The sequence below is a fragment of the Centruroides sculpturatus genome, unplaced genomic scaffold (assembly GCF_000671375.1).
Source record: "Centruroides sculpturatus isolate CEXI.00-Female unplaced genomic scaffold, Cexi_2.0 scaffold1171, whole genome shotgun sequence".
NCBI classification, from domain to species: domain Eukaryota; kingdom Metazoa; phylum Arthropoda; class Arachnida; order Scorpiones; family Buthidae; genus Centruroides; species Centruroides sculpturatus.
The window spans coordinates 138285-154799 of record NW_019385411.1 but is presented as its reverse complement, the minus strand read 5'-3'; the positions used below and the strand labels follow the sequence as shown (position 1 = coordinate 154799).

The following is a 16515-nucleotide window of genomic DNA, read 5'->3' as shown; positions in this document are numbered from 1 at the left end:
ATTAAAAATAAAAGATAAATGATGTCGACCATCTTCGCAACTATAGAATTCCTTATTATAATGCATATTCAAACTAGATTACTTTAGACTTTAATTTGGCTAAAAACAGTTAAAATAGAACTTGAGAATGCTATTAAGATAACGAATCATTGTCACGAGTAGGCTATATTAAGTGCATGAAGTAATTATATTCATATATAACTTACTAGTGTATTATTCTAATGACAAATATCGGTCTACACATTATTACTATTATTATTAATGATTAATAATAATAATATTTAGAAAAGATAACCATTAATAATTTCACTAAGTAATTTTATCTCAAGATTAAAATGAAAAAGTAATTATTTATTAAAATGTTAAATTACCGAAAGATATTATGTAGCATTATATGTATTTTTAGTATAAAATCATGTCAAATTATTTAATATTTTATAAACTAAGTTCTGTTACTGTAATCCGATCAGTTTCTATAAGCTTTATACTGTTAATCAAAACGATGATTTTAAAACTTCTTTTTTAAGTGAAATGTGGAAGTTTGTGATAATAAAAGGAGCCAAAATTATGAAATATAAGTTGAAATTATTATGTAATTAAATTATAACTCGTTATCTTAATTTGATTTTGAAACATTTCTTATAAAATAAGTTTTACGAAATTTTTCTGAAGTTGCACAATAATAGGATTGGATGGGACAACATGGAACACAATTTCACTCCAACGATTATTAAAATTAAAACGATAAGTTCTGGAAACTCATCAACACATGGAAGAACTTTGAAGACAGGTCTCTTTCGTTTACCTAGGGACTAGATTCACCCAGTTATTATTATTATTTTATTTTATTTTTTTCCTAGCACACAAAATTGGGTTTTATGCGCGTTTGAGGCTATGGTTTCTATTAGGATACTGCGTTTTTAACTTAATAACCATTTTAAGTAATGAAAACTACACAAACAAATTGCAGTGTTTTTTAATCCTGTTTTATTCTAGTCATGGACTGATAGCAAACAATTTGAAAATAAAATACTAAAACTTCGTTCAAAAAAGATCCGACGATGCACCATTAAAAGCAATGCATACTCAAAATAAACTTGTGCATAGATGCCGATTTTCTGTTGTAGGATCCGGTGCCATTAAACTGATTAAAACAGTTCTAAACATCTTGACAATGGTAATCTAAAGTCATACTTATAAATGATATTAAATTTGATGCTAGAATCCTCTGGTGGAAATCAGAGGATTATAGTAATTTACATAATTCTACATAATAATAATAACAAAAGCTTTTTATTTATTATTAAAATTAATCTTTAATAACAAATAAGTTTTCACTTAACTGTTGCTGTTATGACTGATTCATCAAGCTCATATCATCCTATACTGTTCCATTACTACTCCACACAATAGAGCACAACGGAACACACAGCAAATATTTTAATATGCAGTATTTATTTTAAGAATAAGTGCATTGCTTTGATTTTTTTTTTAATTTAGTTATCATATGCAAGAAAAAGATGCTTTAAGTTAGAATAGTTTATCTAGTAATATTTTTTACAAGCAGAAAACTCTTAAATGTTTCATGTCGCGCACTATCCTATCATATAGAATTAACTGCATTTAATTATCTTAATTTTATATTTAATTAAGTTAATCAAATATCAAATAAATTGTCAATTTGAAATATTTATAAACTTTTATATCATTATTTATATTAACTTTTAAAAAATATTAAATTCTTAAATTATCTAATTGAGGCCTCAAAATACAGGTCGATTTAGGGTAACCCTCCTCACACTATATATTATGTAGTCTCGAGGTATGAAAGGAAACTGTAAAGACCCTTTTACTTTAATTTGTGTTTATTCTAAATGTTGAATTTTTACTTTTAATTTTTAGATTAATTAAGTTAGGATGGATCGATATTTATATCTATATTATGAAAATATAACTAGATTACAAAATAAAGGAGCATTTGTTTAAATTATGAAAACAAGAATCTCCTATATCAAAGTAACAATCTTCAGCAAATTATTATTATTAATATTCGAATAAAAAACAAGAAAAGTTTTCGATTTATAAAATTATGCCAGAATTAAGTGAATTTTGATACGAAGTTTAATTCTATTTAATTTAATTGGAATAAATTAATCATATTTAAGGCTAATAATAAGATGTATTCTTTTCTAAGCTGTAAAAGAACCATAATTTATTAATGACTTATTATTTAATATTTACTGTACTGAAAGTATAGTGTATAATTAGTTAATTAAAACGCAAAATATTTGAATTTTAATTTTAAAAACATATTAATAAAACTGAATTTGAAAATAGTTAAAAACTCGAAGCTAATAATATTCTACATCCTAAATTTTTTTTGGCAACAAAATTTGTGGTGACGACCAGACTAGAAATTACATTAAATTATTAGGAAACTTCTAAAATATGAATGGTAATACAATATATAAATTAAAGTTACCAACCTTATGGATTTAAACCTAATAATTACGTTGTTTGTTGTTAATAGAATATTATAATATAGAATATAAAATAGATCTCAATGTAAAATCAAAATCTTAATGTTTGAAAAACTTAATATGATACTCAGAGCCGTAACTAGGCATTCTTGTGCCCTGTGCAAGAATTTGCATTTAGGCCCCTTAATTTATTTGGTTTTGGGAAAATAATAAAGCAAATACATTACAATAGATTTTTAATAAGATTTATTTTAATTGAATTTTTCTGGCTTTCATTTTAGCAGATTCATTAATTACACCATCACAGAGCCGTAACTAGGATTTTGGACGCCTATGGCCAAGAATAAAAATGGCGCCTTTTTAATTTTTATTATTAAAAAAAAAATTTTATTTTAAAAAAATGCTATTGTAAAAAATTTTCTAGTGACGTTTAAATACTATACAGGGTGTATCAGAACGACGTTTTAAAAATTTGGGGGATTGTAGAGGATGAAATTTTGAACGTTTTGATATGAGAAACCTATAGCTGGAAAAGTGATAGAACGTTTCTACAGCACTTTGCACGTTCTATGCGATCGGTATGATGCACTGACATTCCCTCGAGCTTCACCATAACACAAATGCATATTAGCAAGTTCTCCAAATGTGTAGTTACCCTCCAAGAAGCCAGAACGTATCCACAGTACGTAAAGCACGGTAAGCGGACAACTGTACAATGACTCACGTTGACTAGCTGTGTGTTTACAGCACAGCGCCAGTGGATGCAAGGAGTGACCTGAAGAACGACAGGCACTAAGTACACAACGTCCTGTACACAGGCTCAGTTAGACCACTGTAGTTGTGTGTTTACAGTCTTCCATCCGCAGCAATAACATGACGTCAATGGACGGAAGGGTAGCTACCAAAGTGAAGGGCGGTCAAGCACTTCCTACCGCTGTAGACACTTTAGTTCAAATTTCCAGCTATAGGTTCCTTATATCAAAACGTTCAAAATTTTATCCTCTATAATCCCCCGAATTTTTAAAACGTCATTCTGATACACCCTGTATAAATATAAATATAAAAATGTTTTTGTGTTATTAATTTCGAATACATATTATTTCGAAATCTTCTCGTTGGCGCCTTTATTAAATCGACGCCTATGGCGGGGCGACATTGGCCATACCCTAGTTACGGCTCTGCACCATCATAATTAATATTTTTAACGATATTGCATTCTATTGAAATAATAGAAATATTGAATAATCGTTCTTGTCCGATAATTGATCTTAAATAATTTTTATTAAGTTTAACTTGCTAAAACTTCTCTCGCACGAAGCAATAGAAACGGGAAGAGTTAGAAATATTCGAAGAGCGATATTGATATTTGGTTAAAACTCAATTAAACTAAAATCATGAAGAGCCTGTAGAATATTAAGCGGAGATACAGTTTCTATATTTTGTACAAGAGTCGTTATTTCAAAATTAAAACTTTCAATTTCACTTGTGAATTCGTACTTTTTTAAATCTTTGCTATATTTAACAGCGAGATCTGCACCCGATTTTTTTAAATCAGCAACAATCGTGTATAGTAAAGACGAGCCACAGAGAAAGCAAAAATCGTCACAGATAGTTTTCATTTTTTCATAACGCCAATCTATTTGACAATTTTGACAATCTATTTGACTGTAAATTTGTATTTTAAATAATTTTTCGGGTGTCAAGTTACTTCCTTCATCTGGCGTTTTATCTATTTCCATTATCTTAACTCTTTTCGTTTATTAAGAAATCCCTTTTCTATACTTTTTGGTTTCTTTTAAGAATATGATCAATAATAGCATCTGTTAATATTGTTGGCCATAAAGCTATATCATTTATTACTTCTATGTATCTATATATATCGAAGCGATTTTTTTTCTAATTATTTCTATCTTCTGCGTTTTCGCAATCCCTTTTTTCAGTAGCATTTTAAAGACTGCGGGAGCCCCTTCGTGGACCTACGCGTCCGCATAGTTCGCTTACCGCTTAATCCGCCGTTCAGGTATACACCACATATGCGTACCACTATAAAGCAAAAAATTAAGTCAGAATTTCTGCACGCCTTTTACAAACCTCGATACTAAGATTTTATTCGGGAGTTACCGTATTCAATTTAGTAATTTTAAAAAAATCCTCGGGCAGATTTATTTTTGTTACAAAATGTTACCTTTACAGATTTCTAGCTCTGCACCTGTAGAAAAATCTAGAAATACAGTTTTGTACATCGTAATAATAGTAGTAGTTGCCAGAGAGCTCTATAAAGTAGAGAAAAATCTGTAAATTTGAAAACTATAAACATAAATTTAAACTTCTCAAAAAATAAATTAAAAAATTTCAAAAGTCGCTACTTTTGGCTGATTTGTCTGAGTTCTCCGTTACCTCACTACGTCCCTCTAAAAGTCGCCACAGTTGGGAACACTGGTGAGCAGACATCTAGGGTCTAAGTAAGACGAAATGTAATCGCCAAACCGCGCTGTAGAAAGGTGGAAAAATTTAATAATTTCTTGTGAACAGCAGTTTGGGCTCCCCTTCCAAGTGGCCCTGTGCGGGCCCCCTTCCTAGTGGCACCTGTTGCACCTGCCTAGTTATGGCTCTGGGGATACCTATACTAGGTAACCTGTATAAAGCGGAAACCTGTCTACTACGGAAGAGTTGTTCGGTCCCTTGGGGTTCCGTTATAGACAAGTTTGATTGCATTAATATAATAAACTTAGTTATAGATGTACTTTAAATATCTTAAATTATCTTTTAATGAATATCTATATTTCAATTTTTAAAAACTTAAGTTCACATTTATTTTTTGCTATTTACATTATAGATTTTTCTGAAAATATTTTATAAATACATAATATTTTAATTATTTTTGCTCGTTTTTCCTAGTAGAGGTAGAAAATTAGCTATTTTTCGCTAATTTTTTACCTCTAACACTTCATAAGTCTATTAAAATCATAATAATAACAAAAATGAAAAGATCGAATGACGAATACCTTTTGTATTTGGATAATTAAATATCTGGAAATACATTGTTGTTGCAACTACTGAATTTGCGAAGACGAAGTAAGCGGATTATCCATTCACACAATTTTTGTGTTTACTTGCTCCTATAACTTAAGCTTTACACAATTGCAGCGNGTCTCCGCTACCTCACTACGTCCCTCTAAAAGTCGCCACAGTTGGGAACACTGGTGAGCAGACATCTAGGGTCTAAGTAAGACGAAATGTAATCGCCAAACCGCGCTGTAGAAAGGTGGAAAAATTTAATAATTTCTTGTGAACAGCAGTTTGGGCTCCCCTTCCAAGTGGCCCTGTGCGGGCCCCCTTCCTAGTGGCACCTGTTGCACCTGCCTAGTTATGGCTCTGGGGATACCTATACTAGGTAACCTGTATAAAGCGGAAACCTGTCTACTACGGAAGAGTTGTTCGGTCCCTTGGGGTTCCGTTATAGACAAGTTTGATTGCATTAATATAATAAACTTAGTTATAGATGTACTTTAAATATCTTAAATTATCTTTTAATGAATATCTATATTTCAATTTTTAAAAACTTAAGTTCACATTTATTTTTTGCTATTTACATTATAGATTTTTCTGAAAATATTTTATAAATACATAATATTTTAATTATTTTTGCTCGTTTTTCCTAGTAGAGGTAGAAAATTAGCTATTTTTCGCTAATTTTTTACCTCTAACACTTCATAAGTCTATTAAAATCATAATAATAACAAAAATGAAAAGATCGAATGACGAATACCTTTTGTATTTGGATAATTAAATATCTGGAAATACATTGTTGTTGCAACTACTGAATTTGCGAAGACGAAGTAAGCGGATTATCCATTCACACAATTTTTGTGTTTACTTGCTCCTATAACTTAAGCTTTACACAATTGCAGCGAGTATTGAAGTGAAGCCTGCAATTTGACGATTTACTTATTGAATACTTGAAACAAACTTGTGCCATGTATAGATTAGTCGTATTAAAAGAACATTTTAACGTCAATAGAAATAACTGTATTTTATTTGATAAATATTAATTATATAATAACATTTATCAAATAAATACATATTTATCATGTTGTGGGGCTGGTTCTATATAAGTTATATAAACTTATATAGAATTTCATTTATTATATAATAAACCTTTAATTTAGTATGTTTAAATTAAAAGCACTAATCTGGAAATAGTTTTTTAATTATTAGCTTCAGATTACAAAGTATTATTATTTTTTATATAAATGTAAATTATTATTTTAATAATTGTTTTGAAATATTCTTTTTGAAACAGGTTTATAATAAAATCAAAAATTATAATCATCCTGGTCTGCATGTTTATAGAAAGGAAGATATTCCTGATGAATATCATCTTAAACACAGTTATCTAACTCTTCCTATATTATTGGTTGCGGATGAAGGATACTTTATCAGTGGAGTAAGTATGATATTCAAACTACTGCTTTTAAAAATATTTAATGCACCATTACCAACAAACCATTATTTTAAATACTGTGTAAAAATAATTTATAAAATCATTGAAATTTCATTATTTATATACATCGTTTGAAATTTATTTAATCGCATCGACATTCATTTATAGTTTGGTTGCAAAAATCAATTGTTTTAGTAAAATTTCAATAATAAATGAACAAAATGAATATTTTTAAAATAAATCTTCCAAATCCTCTTGTATTATATTAAATAAAATTTTTATTATAGTTATTTGAATTCAAATTGATACAATGATGACCGGATGGTTGAGGTGGTTAAAACGTCAGCCTACTGCTCTGGGCGATCCGGTATCGAATCTGGACAAGCAATTATCCAGGAACTTTACAGGGTGGTCTGTCCCGGATTTATCGACCGCCGACCCTGGACATCTGGCCCTCCATTGTGGGCCTGGTTGAATAAGTCTTGGTACGATTTAAAAGGTCCTCTTAGTACTTAATGAGAGGAAACAGTCAACAATTAAAACGAACAAATAATTTTTATTAATTTTGCCGATGNACCGGTCCGTGGATCAAACGGTACCGGGCCGCCCAAGGAACATTAAATTATTTCCATTTTATTTACTATGGTGTATTTCCTCGGGTTTGTGCGACTTTTAATGGACGACGGAACAACAGAATAAACTGGACGTAAGAAACACACTTCGGGTGTCATTGTCTCCTATTACCCCTAGAGGGAACCGTCTCCTTGCAATGAAACAAGCTCAGGGTTCTCATTGATTTAGCGTTCTAGTGAATTAAAATGTTAAATCACGTTATATTCATTTTTTGGTGTAACTGTATTTTATTTTGAAGGCATGTTTAAATACAATTAAATTAAAATTATTAAATTAAGTCAATCTAAAATATAAACGATCAACGTCCCCCCTCAGTGGGCCGCGGTAAAATTATCAAACTTTGACCGGTCCGCGGCGATAAAAAGGTTGGGGACCGCTGCCTTACAGTATTTGGATAACATCTAATTTAAGCGTTTCCATTAAATAACCTTGTTATATTCTAAGTTTTGAATACCTATTAAAAACAGTAAATTCTTTGTTTTTATTATCATTTTATTTTAAAGTTTAAAAGAAAATTAACTTCAAAATATATCTGATCTATCTTTTAATAATAATACAAATAAAAATCATATTTTTATTCTCTTTGTAGTTTTTTTTAACGCATGCTGAATTTTCAGTAAAAAATATATTGCGTAAGGTGCGAGTTTTTTAATTAAAAAACATTTATTTTTTAATTGTTTTAATGAATTTGCTAAATTTTATGAGAAAATGCAACAAGTCGAGCTGTAAATATACTTTATAAAAAGCTTGTATTTTTATGTTAGAAAATTATATAAATGTATTTAAACTTTGGATTGATTTTAAAAGTAGTAATTCGAAGTTTTATCCGAAATTTAGCAAAGGCAAAACCGATACAACAATATACTAATAAGTTAATTTGACTCTAATAAGTCATTTAAGAGTTATTTTATCTTATATATTACTTAGATTAATTTAAAATAGATGTCCATATGTGTGTTACAAGTGCAAGAAAATATTTGGATCTATTTCTTCATCGAACCAATTCTGAATCATAAACAATAGTGATATCTGTAACTTTTAACCTTTTGTGTATTTGATCCTTGTACTGTATACTGGCACAACTTAGAATTTTTAGTTCATTCACTAGTAAATGAATAGCTCTTCTAAAACATTGTTTTATAATATAACAATATGTTATATTCATAACGAAAAATTTTCTGGAAACTTTATTTTTCCAGTTATCAATAAAGACAACTTTAAATCATATCAATACTCGCGACAGTAATGGAAATGAATGTTAAATTTAATAAGAATTAACTGCAAAAACAGTAATTTTATTTTAAAATTATTAAAGATTTTATGTACATGTTTTATTATGTTTATCTTATTTTAAAATTTAGTTGGATTTTCCTGATAAAAGTATTCCTGGAAGATCAACACTTTCCAAAGGCGGTAGTCATGGTTATGACCCTTATAAAGTCAAGGATATGAGAACCATATTCTATGCTAGAGGACCTGGTAAAAAAATTTAGTTATTTAATTTTTAACTAAACTTAACCAAATTAAATGTGGTTTTATAATATTAGAGAATTTTCATCGTTATTTTAACATTTATCTTTTAGACTTGAAGAAAGGATACATATCACCTCCCATCGAGAATGTCGATCATTATAATTTGATGTGTCATTTATTGGGCATAAAACCACTATCTAATAACGGATCTTTAGAAAGGATTGAAGGAATGTTCACCAATTCTGCGTCTTATAGTAAATCGATATCCGTCCAAAGCATGCTGTTCATTGTAACGTTAATTATTACATTGATTATAACGTGATCTTCTTAACCAATTTTTTAGATAAGAAACATTTTTTCATTTTTTAAAATATTGTGACAAGCTATTTTATTTTTCAGTTTGTTTACATATTGATAAACAATTTGGAAATATTGATATTGTGTACAGAACTTTTCATGACCAATAAAAATTTTTAATAATTAGGAAAATACTTGTAATTTATTTTGATTCTAAGTGCAAAGTATTGAAGTACTCGTAATGTACTGTATTATACAGTACATATACACAGAATATAGATAAAAACATTACTCCAGATTTTATCTTGCTTATACTATGTATTAGCTAAATATAAGTGCACGAGAGTTTGGGAAAGTAGTGAGTTTAGGTAATAGGTAATAGTAGATTTTACAACCTATTATCTAACCTCTTGTGCCATGTCTATCTTGCAGCAGTGCTTGGCTACCTAGTCGCCACGCACCGCCGCTCCTTTTTTTTTTCATGAGATCAAATCTTATCTCGACTGCTATGAAAGATAGCGACACAGTTTAAATTACAAAGTCGTAGAGCGTCTCAAAATTAATAGAAAATGTTTTAGTCCGGTTAAAATAATGGGGAAACGACACCGTCAAAAAGTAGGTGGAAAACTGTATGAGACTTCAGCATGAAGGTCCACCAGCGACTGAGTGGATAAAACACTAGTAGTTGATGCGGGTTTACGCTTGATCAACGGGCTGATCACGTGAAGTTTTCCGGACTTTCTTCACGATGTCTAACACCTAAATAAGGGGCATTTTCCATAAAGTCCTCCCTGGAGGCATTTCCTAAGCAGATCGCCTATTTGTTATGTTACCTTATTCCATAAATCCAACCCAATCCTAATTTATTCACTGTCGTGTACTTCATTATCACTGCGGTCAAAATTTGACGCAGCTTTACATGGCGCAAGCCCACCAGTGGCCGAGTGGAAAAACTACCGAGGAATGGTAGTTTGTTGTGGGTTTGCGCCTCGTCAACGGGCTGGCCGTGTAAAGTTTTTCGAGCTTTCTTCACCTAAATAGAGGCCAATTTCTCCTAAAAGATCTCCCGGGGTGCATTCTCCCTTGGCAGATCTCCCAAAACTTGCATGGCACAAAAGCGCCCGGGTCTTTTTTTACATAAATGAACATAAGTTTTTTTGGCATACTTTTTTCTTTGCTTTCACCAATTTAGAATTGGTGAAAGCAAAGAAAAAAGTATGCCAAAAAAAAACTTAAATTCCAGTTCTGTTCTTTATTTTTTCTGGCTTCGAATTAAATCTGCGCATTTTGCCGCCTGAACATTTCTCGGTAACTTTCCTTCTTCAGTTGAGGTAATATGGCAACACGTGATGAACAAAAGCCATGAGATGTCATGACTGATGACGCATCTTATGGCTTTCCGATATGTGCCATCATCACCGAAATGAAGTGCCATTACTAACGGCAAATACTACCATATCTGAAGCAGCCATAGCACTTTGCTCTGAGTTTTCCATGCTATGTACTTTTCTGTACTTTCTACACTCTGCATTTTCAACTTACAATATCCTTGATATCCTTCCGCCGTTCATCTTGATATCCTTTTCCAGACTGTCAAGCAATTAGAAGCGATTTCTCACCTCGATCGTATAACTCGGAGATACTGATTCCGTATCAAATTTCAAAGGACCCTTGACACTGTAGTGTTGAAGAATCAAAGTTCAACTCTCGCAACAAGAAATTGATTATTAGAACTAGGATCGGCAAAGCTTAGCAATTTGGAAATGCCGAGCTAAACTGATGTCTTGACAGGCGAGCTGCGAGTTGAACTGTGAATTTGGACCGGAGCTTTGAGCTGAGCTGAGCTGGAGTGTAGGAGTGCATTACAGCAAAGGCTATTTTTGAAGTTAAATTACATCTGTAATAATAACGGATACACAGTATGTCGGGCATGTTTTCATTTATCTGTTGTTAAAATGAGAGCATTCAAATAAAAACAATTTGAGCATTAAGTAATTGAAGCATAAATAATTTTTAGATTAAGAGGTTTATTAAAAGCAAAAAAAAAGTAATATTTTAAAATGATAGAAATAGCGATAATTATTTCTAGCAAAACATGCAGAGTGCAGATAATTCGAAGGGGATGGAATCGAGAGTACTTCAAGTTACAAAAAACTCGGAATATGAATCGAACTGAGTTGAGCTGCAAACTGCGATTCTGGACTCCAGCATAGAGCTGAGCTGCCCGTCAAAATCTTGAGCTGTAGCTCAGGTTAACATAGTACATTTGATTGAACTTCTAATTAAAACAGTAATCAGTACTTGGGAAGATTTTTCATTGCAATAACCAATCTTTTACATCTTTAGAGACAGATCCAACTTAACGCGTTGTAGGAAGAAGTCCACAGGTAAAAGGTACGTTTTGGTTGTGATCATAAATGTATTCATGATCACCAACTGATTCGCTTTACAAAATTGAAGTAACATTTCCGGCTTTGTTCTTTTCGCCCAATCCACATTTTCCTGTGAACAATGATGTAAACAATGTCCTTTTTCGGAATGCGTTTTAGCACTTTTTGAATATCAATATATACGCTTTTTATTTGCTCGTTAGCCTCATCTGTGGCAAGAGCATGCATAAATCTATATAACGAATTTGGCAAGGGACCTTTCGTTAATGCGAATGCTAATAATTCTGCCGTTTACAGCACGAAAACTGTGGACTGCTCTGCCGATCGATTTTATCTGGGATGAATGCAACACCATTCCTTTGTATATATTAATTTCCGGAACGATAGATTATAAAATCACCGCTTGAGAAATATCTGTTCTCTTCCAATGAAGCTCACAGATTCTGAGTAGATCGATATTTAATAGTCGCATTCCATTCTTTGATGATCAGTTTCCAGTGTTCATTCCTTGCACATTTCATTGTCGAATCTATATGAGTTAGTAATGCGCTGACCGTTTCTCTCTCTACATGTGGTATTAGCACCTGGATATAATCGGCCAAATTTGACGATAAATCGCCGATTGGGCTACGTTTAATGGCTTTTATCGATCAGAAAAGGTGTTTCGCAAGGTTATTAGATAATATGGTTGGGGAGCAGAGCAGAATTTTCTGTTTGGAGTCACTTTTGCTCAAAGGAGCGCTGGAATTGGATTAAGACGGAAAACAGGACGAGTATGTACAAAACATATAAAACTGATAGGTAGCTCGACTTCTAAATGTAAATTAACTTTTTTTAATATAAGTAAATTCGGAAAGAGGAACCATCGAGCCTTTTTTCAAAATTGCAGGGCCACGCTTCGAATAAATAACAAAAATTTATGTTTAATATGATCTACAATTCCACGATTAATGCTTATAAATAAAAATTACAGTATTTAAAAGCATTAAAATTATTTACCTATCTTTTAAACTTTTCATTACTTTAAAAATGCGCGCATTTATCCTTTCCTAAGAATAATTGCTTTCTCTCTCTCTCTCTCTCTCTTTTTTTTATTAAGAAAAGTTGGTTAATGATTTTTTTAAATTCAAATTTACAAGTTTTTGCAAAATACGTTTTTTTCAATAAATTCGTTAGAAGTATCTTAAATTCTTACAAAATAATATAAATTAATGGTAATAATTATTAATGAATCGATAAGAATAAAATTTCCATATAAGTTTACAATATAACTTACAACTTCCATAAACTCATTACGAAGTAATTAAAAAAGTTATAATTTTTTTTTTTAATTTCAAGTTTCTTTCGAAGACATTTTATTATTCAACGACTTAAGTTGAACGTATACATCCTACACAATTATGCATTATTTTGGCACTGCATTAAAAAATTAGAAAAGGTCTATCATCTCACTGGCTTACTTTATAACATCAAAACTTCATAAATGAGTCATCTATTTCCATTGTTGGAAACTATATTTACGGCATAGAAATTAAAACGGAGAAAATCATCATTAAAGAGAAAGTGGTATCTTTAACTGATAAAAATGGATACGAAATCAAAGGAAAGCAAAAGATATAAATGATCTTTTTAAATAAAACTGATTCGGTTTTAGAACAATGACAGTTAAAAGTAAATAAATAAATATAGCACATAGTTCAATATTCAGTTTATTAGCAATATTTACATAAAATTATCCAATATTTTATTATGGTTACGTATTTAATTAAAGTGGGACAACTTTGATAGAAGTAAAATTTTCTATCTAAATTGAATTGAATAACTTGAATTTCGAATTTTTTCCCCGAAGCAAAAGTAAAATTCTATCAGTACAGATTACATAACAGGAAATTGCAGAAGGAAAAGTATAACATACACGAATAATGTAAAATAAATTAGTTTACATAGTAAATGACAAAAAAATTCATTAGGGAATTCACTATAGGCCTATAAGGTTCCTTATTAAATAATTAAATATGTTAACTGATATGATTAATATTATGTTGATTTTGGATTTTGTCGTGTAAATTTTAATATTTTGATTTAAAATGCTTTATTGGGCTGCAATTTGAAAAAAATTTTAGATCTATAAATTCCCACTGTCATTCGCCTGTCTGTCATTCCTTAATCTTGAGAACAGAGTTAGATAGATGAAATACGAGACCAGATATGGAAATCTTAGGAACAGGAGAACCTGTCCCTAAGATTTCCATAACTATATATAAACTTTAGATGAAAACCGAAAGTCACGTTATTTCAATTCAAAAATTTCCCCGAAAGGCATTAAATATATAACCGTCTCGACTCTATTGTTAAAGGAACAATATGAAGTACAGGGGCAAGCCACTACTAATTTGAGATGGAGAACATATATTTTAAATTCAATAAATTAAAAATATATTAAAAATTGCAGCCCGGCATTATGACGATGCCATAATAAATAATTGCTCGCATTACGTTGCTCTATTACACAGTTAACGAGGATATGAAGTTTAATATTCGTAAAACGAAATAAAAACGTGCGAAATTTATAAATTCTTAAAAGGAGAAATGATGAAAACGTATTTAAAAAGTTTCAAAACACCAAAGTATTCACTTAAAAATATCATTATGCCACTGAATAAACCTTTTTAATGACTTTCCCACTTTACATCCTACAGTCATTAGACTACCTTTAAAGTACTGATACTTTGCTTGAGTTATTCATTTAATGAGAATAAAAAATATCAGTCAGAAGATAGACGACGTTCGACGTAGTAACATGAATTCATCTTTTACTTCTTTCATTGTACTGTACTTACCATTCTGATATCTTTTGGAAATGGAAAAATTTTCAACAAATGTGAAATGGCATCGATTTTAGTTAGAAATCAATTCCTAAGGAAGAAAACTTCTGATTGTAAGCGTATAATAGTTTTGGACTCAACCTACGGGCACTAAGATGGCCTTTTTACATGCCCATTGTGGACTTAGCCAAACCCACAATGATGGGACGACCAGGTGGTAAAGGATGTGATCAAACAACAAAAATTCTATTTTTTATTTTTTTTGTTTTGTTTTTTATTGTCAGGATTTGATCTTGGGTACTCTAGAGAGGTACACTGACGCCTTAACCACCTCGGTCATCCGATATATAAAAATTATAATTTAAATAGCTGAAGCTATTTTTAATAAATAATATAACGTGCGAATCAAATCGAGTGTTTTCATATTGTATTCAAAAATATATTTGAATACAAAATCAAGGAAAAAAAAGTTGAATTTTTATTTTTAAAATAACTCGTTATAGTTGTTTTAGATATAAAAATATGTTAAGTTTTGCTACGTTAATTTATATAAAAAAAATAGACATAATTAAATTTTTCATAAAGTTTATATCTCGATCAGAGATCTGCTTGATAGGACATGAAAAGTAACTTCAAAAGCTATGCAATAAATCGAAACAAAAATGGTTATAGAAGACACTGTATTTTTCAGGTAAATTCGATAAGTATAATTTACTCAAATTTTTAAAATAAAACAATTTGTAAACTTTAGATAAGCAATAGTAACTGGTTCGCTAATTCTAGACCGTATCGTAGTTGTAACGTTTAATGTGTAAGTATGATGAAATATTTTTAACAATATTATTTAAAAAAATATAATAATATACATTCAATTGTGTTTTCATTTAATTTATACAATTTAATAGGATTTTTAGATAATAATATAAGAGATAATATGAGATGTGCTAAAATGATATTCAGAAGAAAATTTTAATGCATGGCAAATATCATTGTTTAATTTACTAATATTTTATTATAATTTATCATATGCCATAATAAATAAATAAATAAATATATATATATATATACGTATATGTATTCATATATTTTCAATAAATATATGTTTGTATTATTTTTAGGAATGGGTGGAAGATAAATTGTCGAGGAAAGAATTTGCGACCTTACATTAATGGATACAAATATTGAAATTACGAGAATAAAATTAATTGAGATTAATTCTATTTTATAATGAAAACACTTATTAATTGTGCTTTTAAATAAATTAAAATTCTGATGATATTTTAGAAAATAAACATATAACTTATAATACTTTAGTAAATAAAATTCACAAGTTCAGTACTCTACAGTAAAAGTGTCTTCACATTCCTTTTCAAACCTCCGGAATATATAGTCTAAGAACTACAACAGAACCTACCTTTATTTTGAGGCCCTCGTCCCCTCAATATATTCTGAAAAATTCCAGGGGATTTTTTCAATCCATCCGGATTCGATTCCGTGTCCTCCAGAACTGTAGTCTATCACCTTGATCGCTCGGCCATCCGGCCATCTTGCATCCGCTCTGAAAGGGAACCCGACTTCTTTTTGCTTAAAATTGTTAGTCTCGTTTATTTTAGGGATTTTGTTTAGTTAACGGTCGGATGCACTTCATGCATCCGACCGGAAAAACGAAAAATTAAAATGAACTTACTGTTAACTATTATGGTGAACGTCATTAATCTCATTTATCTCGCTTCCTTCCGAGAGTCAACAAAGTAATATAAACGAGCAATTATTTATTGTGACATCGTCCTAATACCGGGCTGCAATTTTAATTAATTTAATTTAAAATATATGCTCTCCACCTCAAATTAGTAGTGCCCATGTGCATCATACTTTTCCTTTAACAGTACTGTCAATATTAACTGCTTTCAGGAAAAAGATTTGAATTGAAATAACGTGACTTCCGATTTGTATCGAAAGTTCATATTTTAGTT

At 30.4% G+C, this 16515-nt stretch overlaps 1 protein-coding gene and 1 long non-coding RNA gene across 3 annotated transcripts in view; one reads left to right on the top strand and one right to left on the bottom strand.

The window, feature by feature from the left end:
* Positions 1-9939, top strand: part of LOC111638671 (ectonucleotide pyrophosphatase/phosphodiesterase family member 6-like) — a 42228-nt gene extending 32289 nt beyond the window's left edge. Inside the window, exons 5-7 of the mRNA XM_023384419.1 lie at positions 6784-6927; positions 8919-9036; positions 9141-9939. Of these exons, the coding sequence (XP_023240187.1) occupies positions 6784-6927; positions 8919-9036; positions 9141-9352 (474 nt within the window). The 3' untranslated portion in view covers positions 9353-9939. The remainder of the gene's footprint in view (positions 1-6783; positions 6928-8918; positions 9037-9140) is intronic.
* The window catches only part of LOC111638672, a 62456-nt gene extending 46263 nt beyond the window's left edge, over positions 1-16193 (bottom strand). For both annotated transcript variants that reach the window (XR_002758915.1, XR_002758914.1), the window contains exon 1: positions 15957-16193. This is a non-coding gene — a long non-coding RNA (uncharacterized LOC111638672). The remainder of the gene's footprint in view (positions 1-15956) is intronic.
* Positions 16194-16515: the final 322 nt, after the last annotated feature.